Source organism: Plectrocnemia conspersa, unplaced genomic scaffold (genome assembly GCF_051122295.1).
Source record: "Plectrocnemia conspersa isolate PC_06_02 unplaced genomic scaffold, ASM5112229v1 ptg000006l, whole genome shotgun sequence".
NCBI classification, from domain to species: domain Eukaryota; kingdom Metazoa; phylum Arthropoda; class Insecta; order Trichoptera; family Polycentropodidae; genus Plectrocnemia; species Plectrocnemia conspersa.
The window spans coordinates 15,383,653-15,409,553 of NW_028277170.1; the positions used below are offsets into that span (position 1 = coordinate 15,383,653).

The window sequence follows — 25,901 nt, forward strand, 5'->3', positions numbered from 1 at the left end:
AATTGATACACAATAATTATAATATTGTTATCATTCACGATGGAATTGAACAAATTGCGAATCCTGTGGATTAGAAATTAGTAGTAATTACATTTCGTCTGGTAAACAGCGACTTGTTTGCTTTTATATCCATTTCTGAATTATAAAATTACAATAATTGCGAACGTTAAATGACGTATCCTCTACTCCCCGTGGCTTTTCCCAAAACAGTACTGTACTCGCCCGCGGCGCACCAAATGCAAATTGTGGCGAACTTAGTGCGGTTGGCGGATGGGGGTCAAATTTTCCATTTCGCCCCCAGGCGCAGTCAAATAGCGGGTCAAAAGTTTAATTTTAATACTGGAGAGAGTTTATTGCATGTCAACCAGACATATTAGAAGTTTGTCTAATTTTTTTTGCTACAAATATTATTATTGGATCATTTTATAGACTCATAAAATAGATAGTCGATTACTTTAATTAATTATATATGAGTATGGGTTCGATGATTATTTCGGATACGAATGTTGCGGACACATTATTCTGGACAAAATTTTTTTTTAATATTATATTAAAAAAAATTAAAGTTAACATTGAATATGTTAAATTTTTTACTAACGAGTCCAATGTAGCAATCAACTTGAATTAAATCTAATGAAAAAACGTTTTAATATGTTTTGAAAATCACCAAAATAACCGTTGTTGGTATTTAAAATATTTTTATAACTTTTTTATATGTTAAATAAAGATTGCTAATTAATTTTGACAATTAAATGTTAAATAAAGATTGATGAATACTTTTTGACAGCGGCCTTTATGAAAATGAATGACAATTTTCGGATGTGATCAACAAATTGCTGTGTAAATGCGGACTAAATATTCTTCCAATTTGTGCCTTGTTATTACCCGACAAAATATGCACCCATTTTTGTCTAAATCCGTTCAAAAGAATCTTCATAAAACATATTAGTAATAACATGTAATGGAAAAAGAATCACTCGCGTAACTTTTTACACCTTTTTATTGTTTAAATTGTCAATTCCATTATTACCTAGTTTTACTCTACTTCTATGGTATTTATTTGTTATGAAATTAATATTTTATCAATTATATACTATTTATCACTTCTCGAAATCGTAAAGAAATAAGATATTTCCATTATCTCTTGCTTTCTAGTAGTTACCCAGTCAATTGACTAATCATTGTGTATTCGTCAATAGGTTTTCGACAAGACAATTTTCGCAGTCCATCGGTTATAACTAATCAACAGTTTAAAGACTTTAATAATAAAAAAACATCGGTACAGATTCAACAAATCGAGTTAAGGGTAGAAAAAAAACTCTCATCTGGTGAAGATCAGCTGAAATTAATAAAAGATTAATTTTATAAAAAGTAACGTAAGACAATAGAAAAAGTTGTTTGAAGTTACGCAAGGGATTAATTTTATTACATCCCACTAATATTATGTTTGGAACGGATTTAGACAAAAATGCCGCTTTCCATAATGGAAAAAGGTAATTCGGACTCGCTCCAAGTTGTCATCCACATATTCAATACATCATAATACTTGTAATAAAGATCAACTTTGGGCGCATATTTGACTTTGTCGGTGAATAACAATGCTCAAATCAGATGAGAACAAATTTAGCCCGCATTGAATCTGTGTACACAGCCATTTTTATTTGTTAATCACATCCGAAATTAGTCATTCATTTTCATAAATCTTTATTTAACATTTAATTATTCGTTTTTATAGAAGTAATCTAGTTAAAAATATTATAAAAATAATCATATGTACTAACAACGGGTGTTTTGAAAATTGATAAAACGTTTTTTCCGTAGTGAAAATATTGATTCATTAGATTTAATTTAAGTTGATTGCTACATGTAATTAAAAATTCTACAATCCAAATGTTAATTGCTTTTAATAAAATATTAAACACAAATCTTGTCCGAAAAAATCACTATCCGCAAAAATCCTGCCTGGAAAATCAATGTCCATAAAAAAATATTTTTATAAAAAAATGGATAGGTCCACACAAATCGTCGACAATATTTTCAATATAGGCAACACAAGTCGTCTGAATTCATTGCAACATCGATTATTTCTCAAGGTTCTAATCTCAACTTATCGGTTTCTGCTTATTAATGATATTATTAGATATTCGTAATTATAAAGTCACACTTTTCGCCAGTATTCCACTGAGGATTGTAAAATACTTTAATTTGATGTTGTGATCAAAATGTAACTTAATGACCTGTTCTAAAACAAGAACACTACTTAAATTTGATTATAAAATGGATAACAATGTGCTTCATTTCATATTGAAAACAAGTGTAATTATTTTGTAAAGATGTTGGATTAATTGAGGAGCTGAAGAGTGTTGTGTGTCTTGCATAATGAATATTTTTGCTCTCGGCTAATTTTGCAATGCCACTGGCTTATTTAACGGATGTAATCCTTATAGTGCCGTTTTCCTTAGCCCCTGTTAATTGTTCATATATGGAATGCATAATGGCTGATGCGTTTCCAACGTATTATCAGTCTACCTAGATTATTCCGAATGAAGCCCACCGAGGGAGACATCTGTCACTGTTAATGGATACTGTCCCATAAGAGGCCTGGCATCGATGTTCATTTAATATAAATTTTAATTTACTAATATTTTTCTATTTGTTTCTCAGATGCACATGAACGGTTCTTATTAATTAGCATCCTTCTTTGCATATTCACGGTCAATCGACTACATCACTTGAAATCTCACTATCGATGACTGAACCTGTTTTTTTTTTAAATAAAAAGAATACGTTTAAGTGTAATGCTTGAACTACACTCTCTGAAAGTTGTCCGAACCAAAGTTCAACTGAAGTCGGCCGAGGTTGCCGGCTTTCGAGTAACGGCCACACTGCCACAAATTTCATATGCCATCTGGACAGCGGCCGTGAATGACGTCCGCACGGTGGCTGCTGTCACGTACAGCTGGCATATTTGCGCGCGATCGAAAAATGTGCCAAATAATCGCAATTTTTAAATTGTCATTTTATTAAAATTACGCTACTGATAATTATAAAGGTTTGTGTGGGCACTCACCAATACAATATCAGTGAAAACTTTTCGGTCGTAAATATTCAATTTACGCAAAATCTTTGTCGGCTTTTACAAAATGCCATAAGGCATAAAAATGATACTTCAGAATACGAACACCACATCTGTGACTATCCTAGATTTGTCGCTATCGATTCTAAATAAGAATTCGTTATGGTGTGACATTTATATAAACCGATCTAGGAAAATATATAAGGATATTCGAAACGATTTTTTCAAACAAAATCAAGTACCACTAATTATTTTTTATTTATTTAATTTTATATGAAAAAAAATATAATAATCATATCTGTTAGAAGAATATACTATCAAAAATATAATTAGTCCTTTTTGGTGCTCTAAAATATTCAAAGATGTCAGTAAGAGTCTGTTGAATTCCCGATAAGCATGTGGTATTATAAATTGACCACGTAATCACGATGCAGCGCTCGACTTTCGTGTTGACCATAGGACGCCTACGCGCATACTGAATCTCAGTTTGTAAAAAACCATATCATTAAACTCTCTCACTCTCGTCACTTAACACGCGAGAGAGCGAAAGGTGAAGTATCTCACCGCTCGCGCTCGAAAGGGCAGCTCCGACATTGATTCCTTTGACTCGGTCCGTTTGCCGACAATGTTCGGAAGCGCTCGAAGCTGGCTAAGTCGACTGAATTACCCCCACTTTGCCTTCCGTTCTCGGTAATCTCGGACAACTTCCGAGAGATTTGAGAACCGAATTAACCCACTATATTCTCCGTCCTTGGCCAACCTTGGCCAACTTCCAGAGAGTGTAGTGCAGGCGTAAAACATTTGCCTATCAAAAACGATACTTTTGTGATTTGTGATTTTTAGCCCACCAAATGCATATAGAGATCCATCATGATTAGTAAAACATAAACAAAGTGGTATTCCGTATACTAAGTATAACTTAAATAATATGCTTGTGGAACAAACCAACACCATCCGACAGATGGTTTAGAAATCGGAGACAATTATATCCTAGCATATCTTGTATAAATTTTGCAAAAAATAAAAATGGATAATATTTATATTCTCTCATGTACAGATATGAGAAAACTTTTTGGGTTATATTCCATTATAAGTGAGTCGGTTGCACTATTTGACAACCAGGCCAGAGAAACATACTCATTATCATTATTATACAAAGCATACAGTGCCCTCGAGCAACCTCAATTCATGCGCGTATCGTAAGACAAATCACAACATCTTTATTGCATATGTGTTTTATATACACTTATACCTCAATTTACGCGTTATAATCCGGTACCCATAAATATGAGTCGAATGCTCTAAATTATATTAAAATTGACAACCCTATAACTCGCAGCGTTTATCGCATACGCAATAAATTAGTTACGCTTTAATGATCAATCGCATTATGATTGATCATTAAAGTGTAACTAATTTATTGATGTGTGATTCGCGTAAGAAATTATTTCAGCACGTATCTTTCGAGCGCGTAACTATCCGCGCGTACTTATCTCGCTCTAGTGCGGCATCTCAAATAATTGTTTGTGTTGTGGAAAATCGGATTCTCGCGAAAAATCTTCTTATCTGCCATCCTCTTATCCAACATATAATATTTACTTTGATTTCTTATTTTCCTAAAAAGAAAAAAACTATCCTAAATCCCTTAAAAACACAAGCCAATTTTTTCACCAGCTGTCAAAATATTAAATATTATTCTTTAACATTATATTTTAGTTGGAGAAAATATCATGTCCAAGAAACACAAATTTTATAAACACACAATTGCCATTATTTTGCTTGAGTGAAATACTTAATTTAATTGACATTTATTTATTTATAAAAATAAGTATATTGTTACTTACTCAGTGTGTCACAATAAGAACATTAAAAAATGAAGAAAAAACATTTAATTACGAAAAGATTTTTTCTTTATAAAACATATTCCAGCACATATTAAATGTCTACGTTTAATACAAAGAAAAGACATTTATTCACTGTCAGATTTTTTTCTATTGACTTTCCGTACAAACTTATATAGTTTCAAGCGTTGTGCGCGATTAAATTTAAGTTTATATAAACCAAATATTTCGTCTACCTTATAAATTGGCCATATATCACACAGCGGATAATTTCAAATCTATTTAACTTGATTGATGTTACACTTTGATTAAGCTATTAATTAACGATATTTTGCATGGATGTGCAACGTTGGCACGGGCGCCTGCGACTAATTAGGACAAGCATGTATTTTGATCAGACTAGTGTACAATAATGACCAGATCTAAATTAGTTCATACAGCAGCAATCTCAGTCAGTAAATTTAGGAAAATGGATTATCCATAAACTTAATTTATATGTTTTAAAGTAATAACTCACCCAAGTTACAATTTAATCAAACGTTTTAAACTAATGTGTATATAGAGGCATAGACATATTGTACAGCTAATTTGGTATTTATATGGCATAACTCCATAAACTAATCGACGACTTATTAGTTTCAAAATAATATGTCGGTATATACATACATACATATGTTCGTGATAAGATCGGCATTGGCACAGAATGAAAGGCGCTTTCAATATTTAATTGAATCAAAGTTCAAGATGATCCGTATTAAGCAATCAGTGCAACTTTGAAAATGATTACTTATTGATGTAGATGGCACATTTACTATAATTATTTTATTACACCCTGCAACGCAAATGTGTATTGAAGTGTTTTCAAAATATAATATATCATGTCATTATTTATCAATGTCTATCTACTACAACACGTGCATTCAAATAAAAGAGGGAGATTCGTAAGATTCGTTGAACTGAAAATAATTAACAAAAGAGCAATGAGAGAAGACTGCTCAACTGTTATGTCTCGAGCTAGGGATTGCAATAATACAGGATGTTTCAATACTGGTATTACCGAGAGAAAAACAATCAATACCGGTATTACCGGTATTGGCATTATTATCTTTATTTTAATTGCCCGAAAAAATAATTCGAGTACCGGTCGCATGATTCAGCATGTTTATTGATTAGCAAAACCAAAGCATTCTAATACACTGGCAACTATTGTTTTGATATATTTATTATTTTAATTAAAATACTCATTAATTAAAAAAAAATTGAAAACTCGGGTGTTAAATCTTACTATTTTTGAATCAATAAATTTTATATATATTTGTTTTTAATGTGAGGTAATAAATCACCACATTTAATTTTTACTTATTTTAATTATATCATTTACTAAACTTATCTTTAGTTAGTAACATAAAAAACCATTGCAACACTTCAATGAAAAAGTTTTTTTTAAAAACATTTCGCACAATATTTTCAAATATGTTTTTTATTGAAATATAATTATTGGCACTTTATTTAACACCAATATTTATTGAAGCATTTTTTGTCGAATATTTGGATAAAAATGTTCAAATAGTAAAAATAATTTCGTGTATATAATACCTGCCTTTGTTTTCACTTCGCCAGCCATCCCTATCATAAAAAATACCTTGGTCGTTTCTCTGTTACATAACAGAATTACTAGTACCGTTAGATTTACCTGAGATGAAGCAAATGTGACTCGTCGCGGATATACAAATATACAAAAACATCAAACATGTTAAATTAAATTTTAAAAGTTTGCGCCGAAGTATCGGCCGGTGGGGGGTCTTCGCATAAGTAGAGTGGGTCGATGTTTTGGCACTCTTGGACTAAAATGGATAATATTACTCTACTTTGTGATCCTACTATTTTAATTTAAAAATATTTTACATTTATATTAGTAATTTACATTAGGGTGTCCTAACACTTACATTTTCTATTACTACATAACTTTTTACTTAAAAATAGAAACAAATATAAAACAGTTTATATTAAAATTAATATATATTTGACCTATATTATCATCTGTGCACAATGGATATGGTTTTGGTCAATTAAAGTCAAGGAGTCTCCTTATTTCATTTCAAACAGTTAATTCATAAAAAGGGTAATGTTGCTTTCTGCGCCGACTAAATATTTCTCTACAAATATCTTTACGATCACAGTTTTCGTCCTAAACGATTCACGATCACTTATATTTTATCCTTCTTGCCAATCGGGATTAAATCCCTTGAAGTAGAAACTATCTTTATGGATTTTAAAAAATCCTTTGCCAGGGTTTGATTTTTTATCATTTTGCTGCAAAAGCTAACGATCAACTATTATTTTTATTACATATAAAATATTTTCAATGATTAAATTAAAATCTAATATGTACGACCTATAATCACGATATTCATCCGGAGATCTGGAAAATTTAAGTAAACCTAATCTCTGATGATCCATCGGAATTATAATTATATAGTAATCACTAATTCTGGTCTCCCAGAGACAATATAAATTTAATACACCAAGATTAGGGATTCCAATCCCGGGATCCCGAACGATTTTCAATACCCGATGAGTCCCGGGATTATAAAACATAATCCCGAATTTTTTGGATTGATTGATTTATCAAGCACAATCGAATTATTATTTACAAAATCGTTATATTTCGTATACAAACTTGCGCGAGTTGCACGTGTCATCTGTGAATCTTTGAGGCTGTGAGTCTGAACGTGCTTTTTCAGCTGCAGGCTGCTTAGGAACCAAAATCAGATCAAGGCTAAATGATGAAACGCTTGATGCTTTGGTGTTACTTCGTGAGTTTTTTTCAAAATTATGTTTTCCATTAATTGTGTCTATGAATGTACATATGTACATACATTGTCAAAAGTTCATTTTTTATCTTCTCAAATAAATAAATAAGACCTTCCCTTTTTTTTTTATTATATTATTTTCTATTTTAAATCCAAGACTAAAATTATACGTACTTTATACATTGTACGTTATAAAAAACGGATGTAAAAATATATTGTATTATTCATTTTAAATTATTTTTATCGATAAAATAACATGAAAATTATCCCGGGACTGGTCCCGGGATCCCGGGATCGACTAATTGCAATACCGAAATCCCGGGATCAAAATTTTGGCCCGGGATTGGAATCCCTAACCAAGATCTTTATGTGATTCGAACACAGGTCTTTCAAATCAATACTCGGCGACTAATACCATCTTTTACTGTATTAAATACCAGCGGTTGTTTAAAATATCGCCGTCAGTTTGTGAGTTGATAATAATATAAGTATGTAAATGTATATATTACGTAAAGTTTAAATCATATCATTTTACTAGCACCTGCTAAATAAATTATATTTTCACTGGTAAAAATATTATATATCTGCCGGTGAAAATGTATTCCGATGTGATTTCATTGAAATGACATATTTAAAAAAAAAAATTTAAGATTTTCTGATAACCCGAGAACTTATGATTTAGAATCAGGGACGTAATTTAATTTTTTATTAAATTTTCCATATAGTAAATGTTTTTTTCTTTAAAGGCTTTCATTATGTCTAGTAGTTTATCTAATAGTGATTGATGCATTTGAGTAAAGCTCAAAATGTTTCAACAAGCTTTTGATAGGTAACTTTAACCATGTAGTTCCACCACTGCGTAATACTGAAACTTCGACCAAGTTCAAAGCGATGTGACAATTGCTGCGGTACATGTGAATATTACTATCGTATCCTCACCATTGTATGACATTTGTTAACGCTCGCCCGTCCACCCCAGCAGGTTCGCTTCCATGTCACGGTGCATACTTCATCAAAGAGCGACGCGTCCTTTTCAGGAGATGTGTCCTTTCACCTGTGAAAAAGGATTTTCCGCTAGAACGGCTCCGTTCGAACGAGGAATCGATCTGCTGGCCGCTAGCAAAGCCACCTCAGTAAACCGATAACCGCCGTGCGGTAAAGCCTGCTGTCATCTTGGCTGACAATAATCGCGAGATGTGACATCTAAAAACACATTTTTTCATGCCGTATATATAATAATCGTAGACTTTTCCATGAGTCATTTGCACTGTGATATCTGTGGGTCTAAACATTTGTGAGACATCTTTGATCTTGAATTACTCGGCCAAAGTAATTTGGTGTTAAGTTTTTGTACTGTTAAATCAATTATGAAGGTTAGTCTAGATATGCTGCAGAATATTGAGTACTAAATATGTAAATTTAAAATTGATATTGCTTTAATTTATTAACATTTTAATGCTAACGAGAGAGTTAGCAATAACTACATTTTTTTCGTCTAATAAAAATAATATATATTTTTTCGATTACATATTCACTGTAGTGTTATTTTTCTACTAAAATTATCATTGAATCACGGGTCGGAAATTTGTGGCTTGTCATCAAAAATTATTTCTTAGCACTAGTCTTTAAATTATGTGTTGAGAATATTTAGAGCGAACTCAATAAATGCATGACAATCGTAGTATAATGAATAGATCTTATATTATGTGGTGACAACAAACTTTTAAAATATTTACCCAGATATGCACAGGTAATTGTATCATTTGTTTACTTTATTTTAAGCAAATAATTTATTTCATAAACACCTGAATCGAATCAGTTTCTTGGGGAAAATGAATAATATAAATACCCAGATGTTATCAAAAATATATTAATAAACATTTAATAAAAAAAAAATATAATAATAAACAAACATTTGGTGTGCGAACCAACGTTGCATTGTACATTTACAGTGTCAATATGTACATATTGTTTCTATCGATTGAATTATAATTGGATGCTGCTGCAAACTCCAAACGTTTGTATTTTATGTCAATTAGAGTTTTAGATTCCTAGAATGGAATTCCTTTTATCCAAACAATATGGTAGCTTTCTATACTTTATATGTATATCGTACAGGCTCAGATTTTATAAAACAAAAATGCCATAATAATCTTGTTGGGTTTTCAAAAAACCTTTTGTATGTTTGATTCGGAATATCGGTAAAGTGCAGACTTAATATTTTAATTCCGAATCTATACATAAACTTTTACTATGTTACTTATCAATATTGGACGTTTATTATGAAATAAAAAATTGTCGATCTTTATATTTTTCATTATATCGTTATAAAATTATGAAAGTCAAATTTCATTATATATCCAAACATAATGCCTTTAAATATTAAGATTTTATGCAAAGCAAACATAATGCTTTATTTTTTTTAACAAAAGATAGTCGTCAATATTTTTTTCATAAAACGTTTACTTCATTATTTTTTTCTTTTCATTTAACTAGTTTTTTTAACAGATAATGTAGGAGAAAATAATATATTTTTCACAATATTGGTACGCGCGCCGCGAGTTGAATACCCCTGAACCGTTTAGTTGTTGATATATCAAAACAATCTCGGAATTAAAAAGCAGTTTGTTTCAAAATGTGACTAAATAATAAATAGTTAAATATGAATAAAAATCGTATTTGCCACTTCTGCCTAAAAAGTTCGCTGACCTATATACATAAGTTTGTTTGACATAACATCGATTTTTTAATGAAATTCGGATAGCTCGAGATGGAGACAAATATAAGAAGTCGTCATTTATTTCTTTATGCACAAACGTGAAGTGAAACTACATAATCTGGGGATATGTATCTGTTTTTGCAATGTATTAAAGGAATATTCTTGCACAATGGTAAGTTCGAGGCGATTATAAAAATATACAACACTAACCTGATTTTGAAAACCTTCATCTTATATGTATAAAGACATCTCTTTCTCTATAAAGGTATATATTTCTTTGACTTCGATATTGTATCAGGTGACTCATTATACGAGGGATGTTTATAAATAAAGTTCTAGGAATTTTATTTCGCTCTTTAATCTGCATGCAGACGGAAGAGATGCGCATGTAAACTATTCTTGCTTGCTGCTGATTATGGATATAGGTCGCAACGGCAGACCAAACTCTACCGATAGATAATGTATGTGTGACTATTTAAGAAATATCTAATGAAATTCTGCTTTGGAGTAAAAAAGTTTTACACAAAATATACATTAAAAGAAATAACAATAATGGTGCACACCTAAAATATATGAGCACCATCCCACATATTTTTTTTGTAGCTCCTCGTAGCTATCGCCGATAGCTCGTGCAAGAGGTGCGTTCTCAAGCGCTGATATCCTGGCCGCGACGCCCAGGAATAAGAGACGCGATCGCAAATCTCTTGGGCACTCTAATACTCGCAGAAGAAAGTCGCTAAGCATTGACTGATATCGAGACATCGTCAACACTACCTCTTAACAACTTGTCTTATTGAGTACAAACGTTCAGAGATTTATTATCTAAAAAAAATTGTTTTAATCCTCTCTAAAAAGAAGGAGTATTTTGCTTTACTGAGATTCCAAACAATAAAGCCTTATTCGAGGACGCTACGAATAGCATATCGTAGAGTTATAAAAATCGGCAATGAATTGATAAAGTGACACGCGCTCCGCATAACGAAGCCGAGCATATTCAACGGCTTATCGTAAACTTTGGCGATATGCGAAAAAATCTTCGTCAAACGTCACTCCCAAGTCATCGATGGAACATTTCCACTTAAAATACCTCTGTAAGCTGTAAGAGAATTTCGCCGGACAAGGGGGTCTAAAAAATGTAACAACACTTGGCGGTGCTGAAAGCTAGTCGATTCTTTATCGACCATCAAAAAGAGCAGAGAACTCAGATTAGATCCTGTGGTATTCCAGAATGAACGAAATACTCATCTGAGCGACAATTATCATAACTAGCATACTGACTTGAGATGTATCAGTGTCCACTACATTATCAATATTAAAATGACAAGAACAGGACTCAAACGTCGCTTACAAACCAAATACGTCGAGGAAACGTTTGTTTTTTTACTTATCTATGGTTTCACAATTTATTTAAAAAAATAATTAGGAACCAAATCATTTGAAATAGTGATGATGCACCTTCGCAATAAAAATAAACTAATCTGTCAAAGTGAAACGTCAGAGATATCGACTCAAATTTAATACTTAAAAAAATCAGACATTTTATACTTAATAAATATTAGCTCTCACTTAATTACCTTTACCTAATTGAAATATGTACACACCTACTTCTACCAATTCATTTCTTAAATACATACATCCGCATTTTATTATTATTAAAAATACATATCTATATTTCATACTCTGGCTAAAAAACGATCCTATGAAACATGATAATAGATACAACTTTATAGGCTAGTAATGTGTTACCTATTTACCTTGGTCATTTTAACATTATCATCAGATGCTCGTTCCAAAACTTTCCTAATAATCCAAAGTGAGCGAGGTCAGCGCCAGATGGCATCATTTCCTTATAAGGATTTCTTTGATAATATCAGATCAACCTTGCTCGTAACAGTTTTGCAACATTGAAAATTATATAAATACGCCTGCAGGCTACATCCTGAAATGTACTATATATCATATTTTTTAAATCTTACTTAATTTTTTTTTCTACTTTTTACAGATGCAGCGGTTGGTGAAGGATCTAGCACGGTGAATACGTCCAGCCCGGTTAACAAGCGGCGTGGTTTCAGCGGGTGAGTTCTTGATATTTAATAGTTTGACTTTCTTTTATCCTTTAACCTAATAGACGGATACATGCGATATGTATCCAATAAACTCACATGTGTTCCGCCTATCGTCGTCAGAACACAATAGAGGATGACATGAAATATTATTCTTTCTTTGTAGTAGTCTTAATGATAAGGATTGTACCTTTCATATTCCTTAATTATAATTATAATCCAAATATACCTGTTTATGTTCCATTGTTGTCGCCTTTAGACCAGCCCTCGTTTAGTATAATAGTTGCGTAAGGCTGAGGAGTTTCGATCCATTAGTAACTACGAAGCTGGTCGGACTTTCGCTTCAATTCACTATTATTATAGACCAGCGGTATAAGTCGGTGACTAATACCTGAAAAACCTGAGTTCGAATCACATATAGACCTTAATGTTTTTTTTTTAAATTTCTATTCTGTCTGGAAGATCGTAATTAATGAGTAATTTATAATTATAATTAATTCTGATGATTACCACAGATTAGGATATCCTAGATTTTCCTAATCTCGCTGATAAAAATAAAGTCGAACTAGGTCGTCCATAGCGACATATATTGATTATAAGCTGTAATAATTAATAAAAATAGATTTCACTGATTTCAGTCCAGCGTCTCACTGTGTACTTTTTAGTTGTTAATTGTGCTTGTCGTTGTAATGCAACGTACAACGGAAGATTAACTTATATTAATTAATGGCAGAGGAATGGATTCTTTATTGTATTACTAGTGACTTTTATGCTATAAGAATAAAAGTAATACAAGCAATTGTGGGTTTTCGCCGTTTCATTTAAAACGCATAATCCATTTAAAAACATGTTGCGTGTAGGGATACGCGTGCTGGTTAGTGCTTAGGTCTGAATTCAAAAACGTGGGTTTGTGTGTAAATCTTTATTGAGATCGGCGTAACGACGATCGGAGCCGACTGCTGTCAAATCGGGGACATTCCGGAACACATACAAAAGGCGAAACGGTTGTCAACATACCCCTTACCATAAAACATTAGTTTTATAATGACGGGCACATCAGCGGGTCTTACAAGTGTTTGTCCTCACATTACACCCTGTGAGGATGCGATGTTTAAAATAATAACAAAAACAGAACAAGTAATTAACGCTAAACCCCAATAAATACGAAGAAAATATTAATGTTAGTAGCACTTTATAAAAAAGTTGTAAAAGATTTAATGTTAGTAACACAACATAAAGTTGTAAAGAAAAGTATGTTACAGGTTCCTGCAATAGTGAATTTGTGTATATATTATTGCACACCATATACATTTGGATTGTTTGTACTAGATTGTTACACAATACAAACTGCAAGCATTCGTTCATTTTTAGACAATAATAATTGAAATGTAAATTTAAACCAAATTAAATTTTAAAATCAAGACATAAAATACCATAAATAGTTTTAAAAAAAAGGTTTGATACCCAACTAAATTAGAATTATTTGGTTTGCAACATGGCTAAATTATAAATTTAATAAAAGCAAGAGATATGATACATATTTAAATTATCAATAAATGAAACATAAAATATCTTGCACTGTACACACTTTTACTTGTGCCACTATTTGTTTTTGTCACTACACGAATTAGTTCATCGGAACTTATAGTCTATTTATTTTCAAGAGTCAGTGCGCAAGAACATTGTTTAACGCGTAATCATAACATGCTTTTAAATTTCTGCCCTGTGATTGGTCGTTCGCCGTAAGATCAATCGTTTCATTGAGAACGACCAATCACAAGGCAGAAATTTAAGAGCACATTTTGATTACGCGTTAAACAATGTTCTTGCGCACTGACTCTTGAAAATAAATAGACTATAGATGAATCGTCTCAACAAGACTGATCACCCATAGCAAGGTTACAGGTCATCTTCCTTGACGACGCATACAGCAGGTTTGTGAATTCGACAGCAGCTGTATTCTCCATCCTTGTAGTTCTGACGAGTGCTCGGTAGACCACCAGGTCCAGAACCTTGCATCTGATGGTACAGCTACGTCCCCCTGTAAGCCAAAGCGTCCTGCTGTGGAAGAGCTGTTGAGGTGTGCCGATCAGGAGGAGGCCAAGGATCAGATTTTTGAGAAACCGTTTGTTTGTGAGCAAGGAAACAATCTTCTTCGATTGTCTGCACATGATTTGTAACAGCACCGGTACCGACTTGAATGTATGCGACGATGCAGGAGGGCTCGAATGATGATGATGTACTTGAGGCTTTGTTTCCTCAAGCTGACTGATATTTTTGTGCGAAAGGAAATAGTCTTCTTCGACTGTCTGCACATGATTTGTCACAGTACCAATCTGCCTTGATTGTATGCAACGATGCAAACAGGCAATATTGTAAGGATTGAGCTCGTAGAGTGAGGAACTCCACGAGCTGTCTGAGCGTAGGCAGAACGGATTCTGTTTGCCGACTCTCCCATGCCTGTTTGGACAGATTATCGAGACGCCGAACCATCATAGACACCACCGTGATATCCTTGATGTCTTGCCCTAACCTTTTTAAAGCAGCGAAGTTCGTCAGGACTGTTACCACCAATTCAAATAGGGACTGCGATGAAGCTATCTGAATTGGTTTCAGGTCCTGAAGAGCAGCCAGATGTTTAAAAACAGTTTGCCTAAAGACAAAACGGCCTAGAAGTCTTTCCCATGCGGAATTGTAGTTTTCGGGACTAAACTGAAAGAGTTCTATGACCCTGGCTGCGCTACCTAAAAGTGCATTTTTTAGGTAACAAAATTTGTGAATTTCACTTAGTTCCGGGTTGTTGTGTACTAAGTGAGAAAAAGTGTCGCGGAAGACCACCCACTTAGTCCGGGAGCCATTGAAAGTTGAAATGACAACTGCTGGCTGCGTTAACCTGTACTAATTAGGAATTGGTTCCCATTGCGCTTTCGGCTGATCTTTCAGCACCAATTTTTCCAGGTTGAGAATATCATAATAGCTATCCTCAAAAGCATCGACTTCTTCATTGTAACCCTCGGCATCTAGTAACCTAATTTGTTGCTGGACAGCGAGGAATCTGTCCAGCATGGACAGACTCTTCGCTATATCAAAACTTTGAAATTGATCCTTTGGATATTGATGGAATCAGCGATTAACAGTTTGCCAAACCTCGTTAACTCGCTTTTGAGGCACGCCCTGTGGTTGATCAACAACTCCATGTTGTCGTAGACTGAAATTGATACAAATTATTTATATTAATTAAAATGTAAACAAACTGTTTTTTGGATAGGAAGTTGAGTTAGGATGATCGAAACTAACCTTTCTTTCCTGCTGGATGCGACTGCTTCCCGGGACTCGGCGTCCTGGTGGTGCTCCAGGTGATTTGACTGCAGCTTCTTGGGACTAGGGGTCCTGGTGAGGCTTCACATGGTTTGCGACAGCTTCCTGGGGCGCGCATTTACCGGCGCTCCACTGCGTCAGTTTCGGGGACCAGCTGGTGGACCCGCTGGCTCGTGCTACGAGCGACTTGACGCTCCCAAATTGCGATTCTGCGAACTCCCAAAATGGCGGTCATTTTTGATTTAAAAAATACCATTTCGGCAAACGGCGTGTTTTCCCGGGAGTGTCTCTACTGAGGCGCCCAACTGGCGTATTATCGTAACCTGACAGCTGTAGCGCTACATGGCTCTGCGTCTCAAAGTTCGTTCGTCGTTGGGGTTACGACGTTGTTCAGACCTTCGCGACGTGTAAACGTCGTCTAACGAATCCGGGTAGAAGGACCAATTTGTTGCGTGTAGGGATACGTGTGCTGGTTAGTGCTTAGGTCTGAATCCAAAAACGTGGGTTTGTGTGTAAACCTTTATTGAGATCGGCGTTGTCCGATCACTTCGTAACGACGATCGAAGCCATTCCCGAACGCTGTATGACTGTGTTCGCGAACGCATACAAAAGACGAAACGGACGTCAACATATGTATTTGTCAGCAACACAAAACTGGTCTTAAATTTAATATCAATTTAATACATAAATTCACCTAATAATAACCTTTTTAATATTTATTTGATTATAATCGTCCAGTGTTGCCACACTACAAAATAGATGTGAAAATAATACGAAAGTTAGTAGATAGAATCTAGAGAGGCTGGCAGCTGTTTCAAATAAATTCGGATTTGCGCTCACAATCCCGCGATTATCCTTATAGTCTACATTCCTTTAAATGTCAATAACTTAGGTGGTATTAATTTTGAAATCTAATTTCAGACGCAAATGGCTCCCACTTAGAAAATTCCAAGGTAAAGTGGAAAAACCTGCGGAACCGCCGCTAAAGAAGACTGGAACTGATAAGCGATTTGAAGTACGTTATCTCATCACCATATTAATTATATTGTTTTTTTGTGGATCTCTAATTTATTCGTTTCTATTAGTCGCCATTTGCTGAAATGAGCAAGACGAGCGTCAGTGAGGCCGACAACGAGAACGGCTCTGACGACGATGCCATAAGGGCAGGCCGCGGTTCGACAACACCTGGTGTTATGATGGACGAAGGCGAAGATGAAACGCTCGTTGAACTTCCACCGCCTATGAAACCAATCCAGGTATGTACTTTCAGGATATGTTTCCAAATATACCAGAATGAGGTAAATCAATAGCTTAAAAGTACAATAAAACATCTAAAACTTACCCTATTATATTATATATACTTTACATATAACTTACGTATCAATATCAGTAGCTCAAAATGTCCGCTGTACTTGTTTTTAGTAGTAAAAGAGTGAAGCTCATTGAAATTAATCATCGAATGCGAGTTTATACTATATTTGCGTTAACACAGTCAGTTCGAGAGCTATCAGTTTCATCATTATTCATAATTTAGAAAGAGATGGCAAGTTTTGGTTTACGCCCCTACTGTTAGCTCTATATACTTATCATTACTCCAGTTTATTTTTTGAACACATATATAGAAAAAAAAAATTCTATAAATGTGTTCAAAAATAAACCGGAGTAATTGTGATGTCTGTCTGTCACTCCAGTAAGTATGCAATATGAATAGTTTCATAGCACTCTTAAGATTTAATCTAACTTTTAATATTTTGTATAATGTGAGTACCTTTTCTTTAAATTTCAGGATCCGACGTTATTGCAACCTGTTCCGCCATCGTCATCTCTAAACTCTTTACCAATTTTATCATCTCAGCCTAAGAGGGTGAGTTGCATCAGTATAAAAATAACATATGTACATATTTATTCAAATATATGTAGATGACGTTTCAGTCTTATTGGTCGTTTATACATAATTTTTGGATAATAACATATTAGTTTTTAAATGTAAACATAAGTAAACTAAACCAAAACCGGACCTTTCAGACATCGGCACTCTCGCTCAAGTCAATGGACACTGATAATCCACCAGCGGACATAGCTGAAATAGAACAGATTGTCAAAGAACGAATGGTTTGCCTAACAGTTCATATGCATTTCGACGTTTGTTTGATTTTTTTACTTCGTCGCATTTTGCATGACATGTTCGTTTTTTTAATTTTTGTAGTTTTTATGATTTAAATTTTTATTTTACAGTTATAGCAAGAATTTATGCGAACAATTTCACATCATATTTGCTTTAAATTATTATTATTAAGTTTGAAGTAGATGTTATATTCAATAATTTACAATTTTTTGTAGATAGTAAATTTAATTTTTTAAGCAATATGCATGATTTTCAGATCGCACTTTGACTACTATTTAACATAATCCACGGTGTTTCGTTGACGTTTGATTTTTAAGTGTTTTAGAACTTCATTGCATTACATGAATGACTAATTTGCTACCGTCGATTTACTGACACTTGTATTGAATCAATACTTGTGTTTAGGTATTAAAAAATAAGCCAAAATACCAACATTAAATATGTATTGAAAGCCCTTACTGTGTGCCCAAATCTGATTAATGCTTTTAAGTTAATCAATGTGATAGTGATGTGAAAATCACTATCATTTGAATAACGTTATATACACACATTAATGAAAAAGAGAAAAATATAATCCAAAATTCTTAGATTGTCGTAGTTTGTTTTTAAGTAACTAATAATCTAAACTTAAAAGCATTTAAATATGATTTAATATAGCAATAATTCATTTAAGAACCTCGAAAAATCTTTTTCCTCTCGTAATAATTGATGTTTTTAGTATCACAAATATTATCATGATATTTTCATTAATTGAATCACTCATTTCAGGAGCAACATAACTCGGGCAGCAGCGGCAATCAGTCCAACGCTAACGCTGAAATAAATCCGCTGCCGCAGAATTGGATGTTAGAGATTGGGGCGGAAAACCCGATAGGTGCTGTGAGCGAAGAGGCAACCGAAGCCGAAGACGACAGTAACGACAGCGCTGAATCTGCCCTGCGTAAACGGAAATATGTTCTCAACGAACTGGTAGAGACTGAGGAGAAATATGTTGAAGATTTAAAGTTAATTTGCGAAGGATACTTAGTACTTATGCGCGATCCTAAATGCAGCATTCCAATACCCGAAGCACTCAGCACTGGAAAAGTAAAGATGGTTTTCGGAAACATTCAAGCCATTTACGAGTGGCACAGAGAGTTAGTATCATTCACAATCAATTTATTTTACTTATTTATAACATTAAATGCGAGCGATTTATAATTAACAGCTATAGCGAATGTAAATCATACTTTATGGTGTGTTAATGCTATTACGTTTGCAACAGCGTTAACGTTTGTTTACGCAAAATGCAATTCGAGCGCACCTGAGCATTGAACGTTTTATTCTAGCTTTTTGCTGGTCGAACTCCGTAAATGTATTGCAAAGCCGGAATATTTGGGTCCATTGTTCCTGCGCTGCGAGCGTAGATTGCACATGTACATTGTCTACTGCCAAAACAAACCAATGTCCGAGTGCATTGTATCCGAATACAACTTTTCTTACTTCGAAGAACTGCGCCAAAAGATGGGACATAAACTACAGGTAATATCAATGTTAAATTGCTTATGGATCTTTCGGAAAAAGTTGTAAATATATATATATATAAATATAAACCAAATCAGGTTTACATTTGAAGCCTTCGATAGATAACTAATTATTTTCCGAATGACCTAAGGAAATATGTCAAATACGAATTAAAGTTCTAATGTTTTAAAACCTATTTCAGTTATGCGATCTGTTAATCAAACCAGTTCAACGCATTCAAAAGTACCATCTGCTCGTGCGAGAGGTGCTCCGTCTGTCCGAACGTGCCGGAATCAATTCGCAGGCTTTGCATGCATTACGCCAAGCCGTTCAAATAACTTCCAAGATTCCGAAAGACGCTAACGATATGATGGACGTTGGACGCTTGCAGGGATTCGACGTTAGTATCTTTGCTTTTTTTACTTTTAAACAGATATAAAAATTATAATAATGTATATTTTATTTTGCGAAGGGTAAAATAACTGCGCAGGGAAAACTTTTATTGCGTGGACCGTTAATGTGCACAGACGTCAGCGATACGAGCGGCAGCAAGGCCCGCGAGCTTCAAGTTTTCCTTTTCGAACAAAGTATTATATTCTCTGAAGCGTTCGGAAAGAAAACGCAATTTACTAGTCCTTCGTATAATTATAAAACCCATATTCAAGTATGTAATATATTTTTAATAAGAAAATAATAAAGCACTATGTTAATTTAAATTATTTTTAAGGTTAATAAGATGTACATGTCTGAAGATAATGGGCGGTTCACTCTGCAGTCGTTCGACCCGCAGCGACAGGGCTTCAGCATTGTGTGCAAGGCCCCCGACGACACCGTTAGAGAGCAGTGGGTCAGCACGATTCTGGGTATTCTGCAAACCCAGCGCGACTTCCTCAAGGCCATCCAAAGCCCGATAGCTTACCAGAAAAAGCTCACTTGTCAAACATCGACTCAAGAGTCCTCTAAGTGAGTAGACAGCTCAGATGATTAAACAACAACGGCAAAGAACACATTTTTTTGCTCTTATACTAATATAACCAAACTAATTTACTACTTTGTTTCCTATCGTCTTTTTTCCAATTGATTTTGCGATATAATGAAAACAGGGCTCCGGAACGCCTGAGCATGAACTGATTAATTAGCCGAATGAATCTTGTATTTAAAAAGTTATTATTACTTATATAAATAAAAATACCACCGTTTGAAACCGCCAATTGTTAAATACCTATGATATGCACTGCAGCAAGTGGACCATTCATATTTATACATATATAAATTGACCCATTATTTTATTTTAATTTAATTAGATAGTAAAAAATACTTTTAATTTTTTTAAATAATTTTAGATCATTTTAATTTTGTATTTGATTTACATTAAAATAACTAATCGCATGTATATGAATTAATTAACACAAAATATAAAGATTTACTTTTAGGAGTGGTACTAAGTAAATTATGAGTGAAATGTTGAAATTTGTATTAATAAATAGATGTACAAATGAGTTTAAGTTGTCCCTAAAATAATTTCATAGTAATCGCCAAGTAAGTTTAGTCAAATCCTAAGTAATTTTAAAAATCAATATCTAAAGAAATACTTGGATGCAACGAAAGACAATAATCTAACTATTAACCTTTCCGTTGCCGAGCCTTTTGGGATTACTATCTAATTGTCGATGTATTACATAATAAAAATATGTTACTCACTCCTGAAGCATATACTCTATAGCCCATTATAAATTATCTGATTATTTTTTCAATATCGACGTTGAATCAGACAATTTTAGCCAAAGTAGCAAAAACTAATACATTGGATTTCGGAGTACAGTAACTTACAAAAAAATTCAAACCATTTCCCGAATATTGCAACATGGTGTCTTTGCACCATTTTAACTCGTGTGAAGTTGATGGGTGTTTTCATTGTACACCAGAAGAAAACCGTTCATTAACGTTCAAAATATCGCCTTTGGTTCACATGCTTAATGATTTACAACTGAACTTACTAGGTGTTTATTTTACCTAATTAAAACTCGCAATGAATGCAGTGTCGAATAATAAGCTTAACTTTGGCTGATTTTTGAGGACATGTTTATCACCGAATCATATTTTACGACATTTTAAACCCTTTAGTATCATTACTTCATAGCTGCAATTATTTAACTAATATTTCTTTTCCGGATTGAAGAAAAATACTAAACTAAATAACTAAAAAACTCTTTTGTACATCAAATATTTTAGCGCTATTTACTTTTTTCAATTTTTAAAACCGAATATATATATATACTAATAAAACATAAATTTAAAAAAGGAAAGATGAGGGTCAGCGAGAATCGTCCGCTTAGTTTAAATATAAAAAAGTAAATATTTTTTGTATACGATGATGCGATAATTTTTGTATTTTTAATTATTTCCAATCGGGACTTGATGAATTTTGAAAAATGCTTATATATACTTACGTATTTATTATATAACGTTTATAAAAATAAATAAAAATTATTAAATGAAAACTCAAATGCGTGGATTAAAATTAATAATAAAAATCAGAGGACACTGTCCAACAATTGCTATGATGAAGACCGATTATCGGTCGGTATTAAAGTTTTTGCCGACGCACGGCTCACGGACTGAAACACAAAATTTAGAAATCCATCGAAGGGACCATACCATACTCACCCGAGTGGATGAATTTAACGACGAAGGCGACGAGAAACACTCGCTGGAATGAAGCGTGTAAATAGACGATGCTACGTCGTTGATATTATAATTATATATAATATATATTTTTGATTTGTACAAAATATATATAAAAATAAATTTAAATATATTTGCGTGTGTGCATGCATGTGCTTCCAAAATGAGAAACGGTTATGTTATATTTTAGATTATCGTTAAAGTTAAAATATAATTGTTAAAATTAAACTTTTGTTTCCTCAAATGCTAATTTGTTTTAAAAATCTATTATTTATTGATCAAAAATATCCCTTTCAAAGTGCGTATTTCGGCGATTGGTCATTGGACATCGCCTTGCTCATTCCCATGTCATTAATTTGCTATTTTTTAATTTAGGTTAGGTATTAATATATTTAATTATTTATATAATTTAAAATATAATTAATGTAACAATTACATATAAGGCAATGTATATGTTAAATCTCATTTGTAATATTTTAAATGAAGGGAAAGCGTCATTCTAAAAATATTGATTTAATATTATTGTATCGTAATTTTAGTTAATTTAACTTATAATTTATATTAATTCTATGCTTTGTATTTTCTTATATGTATATATATATATATACATGTGCTCGCATATTTATAAACGGTATAAAAATGGTATAAAAATGACAATATTGTGATTGAACTAATGATTTATCATTGAACAGAAGCTAAATATATCGTCTAATCTTATATTTCTGAACGTGTGCTTTCGATATTTGTTTCGCTTTTTAATAAATTAGTTTTATCTATAATGTTTTAATTGTAAAATTGTATTCTAAAAATATATGTGGTAAAGAAGTAAATAAGCTCATGGAATGAAGAGCATTGATAAATGTTTTTCTTATATCATTTAATGCTTTGAAATCTTCATATAAATTATATTTATCGCAGTAGTTTTTAAAGATTCCTTTATATATTAATAATAAGAAATCATTCTCCCAAGTACAGCTAATCCTAATCGTTATAAAACTCCAGTTCAACTTCCTGGTTACTAAATGGCATTAGCACTCATACACTTCAAAATTATTTATCATATGAGAGTGTCAGTTAAGGATACTTCAAACTAGTTATATGTTGTAGTAACGTTAACCGGTCATTTTTGGCGACGATCGCCTTCCAGTGCTATATGCATAACAAACACTTCTAATTTGTTTTAAAAAATCCCTCTTCTTCACTATAAAAACTTATCTATCACCTCTCATAAAAATATTGTATATGATAAACTATGCATATTTGATTATAATTAGAAAATATATAATCAAAGGTTGTGTCATCAAATGGTGTATATATATGAGTGAATTGGGGTTTGAATTTTTGGTTTATTTCGTGTATATCTTAAATCGGGCTATGAGGTTGTAAACGTATTATATTACTAAAATAAAAATCTTAATATAATATTAACACATGCACGATATAACGTATATTTACGATTATTAATATAATATATTACATAACCAAGTATTTAAATATTTGTTGTACATATTTATTTATGTACCGTAATTACTTATGCTCTACTTGCATCTGTACTATTTATTATTAAACTTTACTAACATTAACATTATATAAATGTACTTAATGTTTTAATGAAATTATTTAACTATTACTTAGTACTATTATTATTATTAGTGTATGTTATTTTTTTTATATATTAGTTATTTATGCATGCCAATTTAATTGTATATTTATTTTTTTATTCTACTAAACTTTACATCTCCATTACATTGGATATTTATTTATATACTTGTTTTACTGATGCTCTCTAAAATAATTCCTTCATCTGTGAAATAGCTTAAAAACGGTGTAGATGTAATAAGTATTATTTCTAGTATATTAATACATATATATGTTAGATGCAAATGTTGCAGAAATAGTCATGATAATTAAATTTTAAAAAACTTAAGAGGTTGATTCACAGAAGTCTCGTTTTAATCCATTGAATGCTTGACATATGTTAGTGTTTAATATTATTAATATTCATATTCAAAGTCCAATAAAATATTTAAAATAACAATAATTCTAATGGAATTCTAATTTTTTATGTAAAGGTATGAAATATGATTTTAATATACTTTATATAATTTTGTATATACAATACAATTTATGTTAAATAAAATTCCATTACTATTATTTTTTTATATTCATATATATGATGAGCACATTGACTTAATTGCTGGTGATGTTCATAGATGTTTGTTATTCACGTTGTGTGCTTTTATAATAAATATTATAATAATTATTGGTATATTCTGTGTGAACGGTTAACATTTTGAATAGGACTGGTTATAACCTTTGGGCTGAACCGATAATTATTTTTAAATGTTTCCTACATGGCATAAACCTATACATACATATATTGTAACGTATATATATTTAAATATATGTATGTGAATATATATATATTTATAAACGTATGTAACTTGATGTACTTGATGTAACATGTAATGGACAATTTATGCATATTTCACTGTATACTATATAAATGTATGTAGTTTAAACTGAAAAATTAACTTTGGATTGGTTTTCGATTGGGACTATTTTGTTATTGTAAAGAAATAAAATAAAATTTCAAATCTAATTGTGTATAAAAAAAATATGACGTATGACGTTATTTATTCAACTAGAATAAAAAATGAAAACTCTGAACCTATCATAACCGTTTATTTATTTTGTGCTATATGTTTACTTTTTACAAGTGCACCTTCTTTGCAGACTGTTACCATCCTTGTACATATTATTCAAATAACAAATCTAGAACATATATAATTTTATCTTAATATTTTTCCACTGTTTTCTTATTTTGGATACTTCAGCTTGAAATATATATTTTTATGCTATTCTTATATTTTAAAGCAAAACCTTTATCATTCTTGCTATTTTTAGAATATATATGTTACAGTGATTGTGTAGAACACATTTTTGCTGGCAGATATTTTTTTTCTAGTAGTGAAATAACTTGATTGACGCTTTTACTATTTTCTGATAATAGTCAAATTAAACCTGATTACTAGAGATACGTGTTTTTAGCATCTATTTTCGAAAAAAATAGCATTTTGATGTTACAATTTAGCGTTTTGGAGCAAATAAAGTAACAATTTTTAGCATCTATTTAGCGTTTATTATTTTAATTAATTTATTTTAAACATAATTTAATATAAAATATGCAATTCAGTAGTAGAAAACATTAAAAAATAAGTAAATAGATGAGAATTTCTTTATTAATATAAAAGACATTAAAATTTATTAAAATATAGCATAGAACATGTCTCAATGGATGATTCCTTAAGTCTAGTACGACGATCAGTGACAACTAAATTATAAGTGCTAAAGTAGCGTTCTGCATCTACACTGTTTGCAGGACACCAAATTGATTGTATGGCCGCATTACCAAATTCCACATGTTTTATTTTTGTGGCAAGTAAGAGTTGGAGTGTGTCTGTTTTTACTCCACTTTTAATACTAGATACTAAATTATTAAAAAAATGTGAATAACCCTCTAAACATTGGATCGTTGTTAATATCGAAAATAGAGGTAAATTCCTAAATAATAATAGTACTTCGTCGCTTTGGAAATTGCATTTACTTCCAGCTACAGATGGATTGAACAGTTGGTTTAATGATTCATAAAAAAGATTAGTCTCATTTATAGATAAATGAGACTCGAGTTTCAATAGAGCTTTACCGGAAGCTTCCTTGAGCATATTTATTAAATCTTTTTTTGTATTTTCATTACT

General features: G+C 32.2%; 1 protein-coding gene and 1 long non-coding RNA gene across 8 annotated transcripts in view; one reads left to right on the forward strand and one right to left on the reverse strand.

Annotated features, from left to right (window-relative positions):
• trio (trio Rho guanine nucleotide exchange factor) overlaps nt 1-25,901 on the forward strand; it is a 323,623-nt gene that overhangs the window by 286,919 nt on the left and 10,803 nt on the right. For 4 of the 7 annotated variants that reach the window (XM_088188194.1, XM_088188195.1, XM_088188196.1 and 1 more), the window contains exons 26-34: nt 12,452-12,524; nt 16,752-16,845; nt 16,916-17,086; nt 17,617-17,694; nt 18,724-19,091; nt 19,284-19,476; nt 19,661-19,858; nt 19,931-20,122; nt 20,186-20,421. In XM_088188194.1, coding sequence (XP_088044320.1) covers nt 12,452-12,524; nt 16,752-16,845; nt 16,916-17,086; nt 17,617-17,694; nt 18,724-19,091; nt 19,284-19,476; nt 19,661-19,858; nt 19,931-20,122; nt 20,186-20,421 — 1,603 coding nt within the window. Of the gene's footprint in view, nt 1-12,451; nt 12,525-16,751; nt 16,846-16,915; nt 17,087-17,616; nt 17,695-17,855; nt 17,943-18,723; nt 19,092-19,283; nt 19,477-19,660; nt 19,859-19,930; nt 20,123-20,185; nt 20,422-25,901 lie in introns of all 7 variants that reach the window. The other 3 variants (XM_088188191.1, XM_088188192.1, XM_088188193.1) reach the window with 1 other exon arrangement.
• On the reverse strand, nt 14,419-16,558 carry LOC148234334 (uncharacterized). Its single transcript, XR_015810119.1, has 3 exons — nt 15,810-16,558; nt 15,660-15,720; nt 14,419-14,553 (listed from the first exon to the last, which is right to left on the reverse strand). It is a non-coding gene; the product is annotated as an uncharacterized LOC148234334 (long non-coding RNA).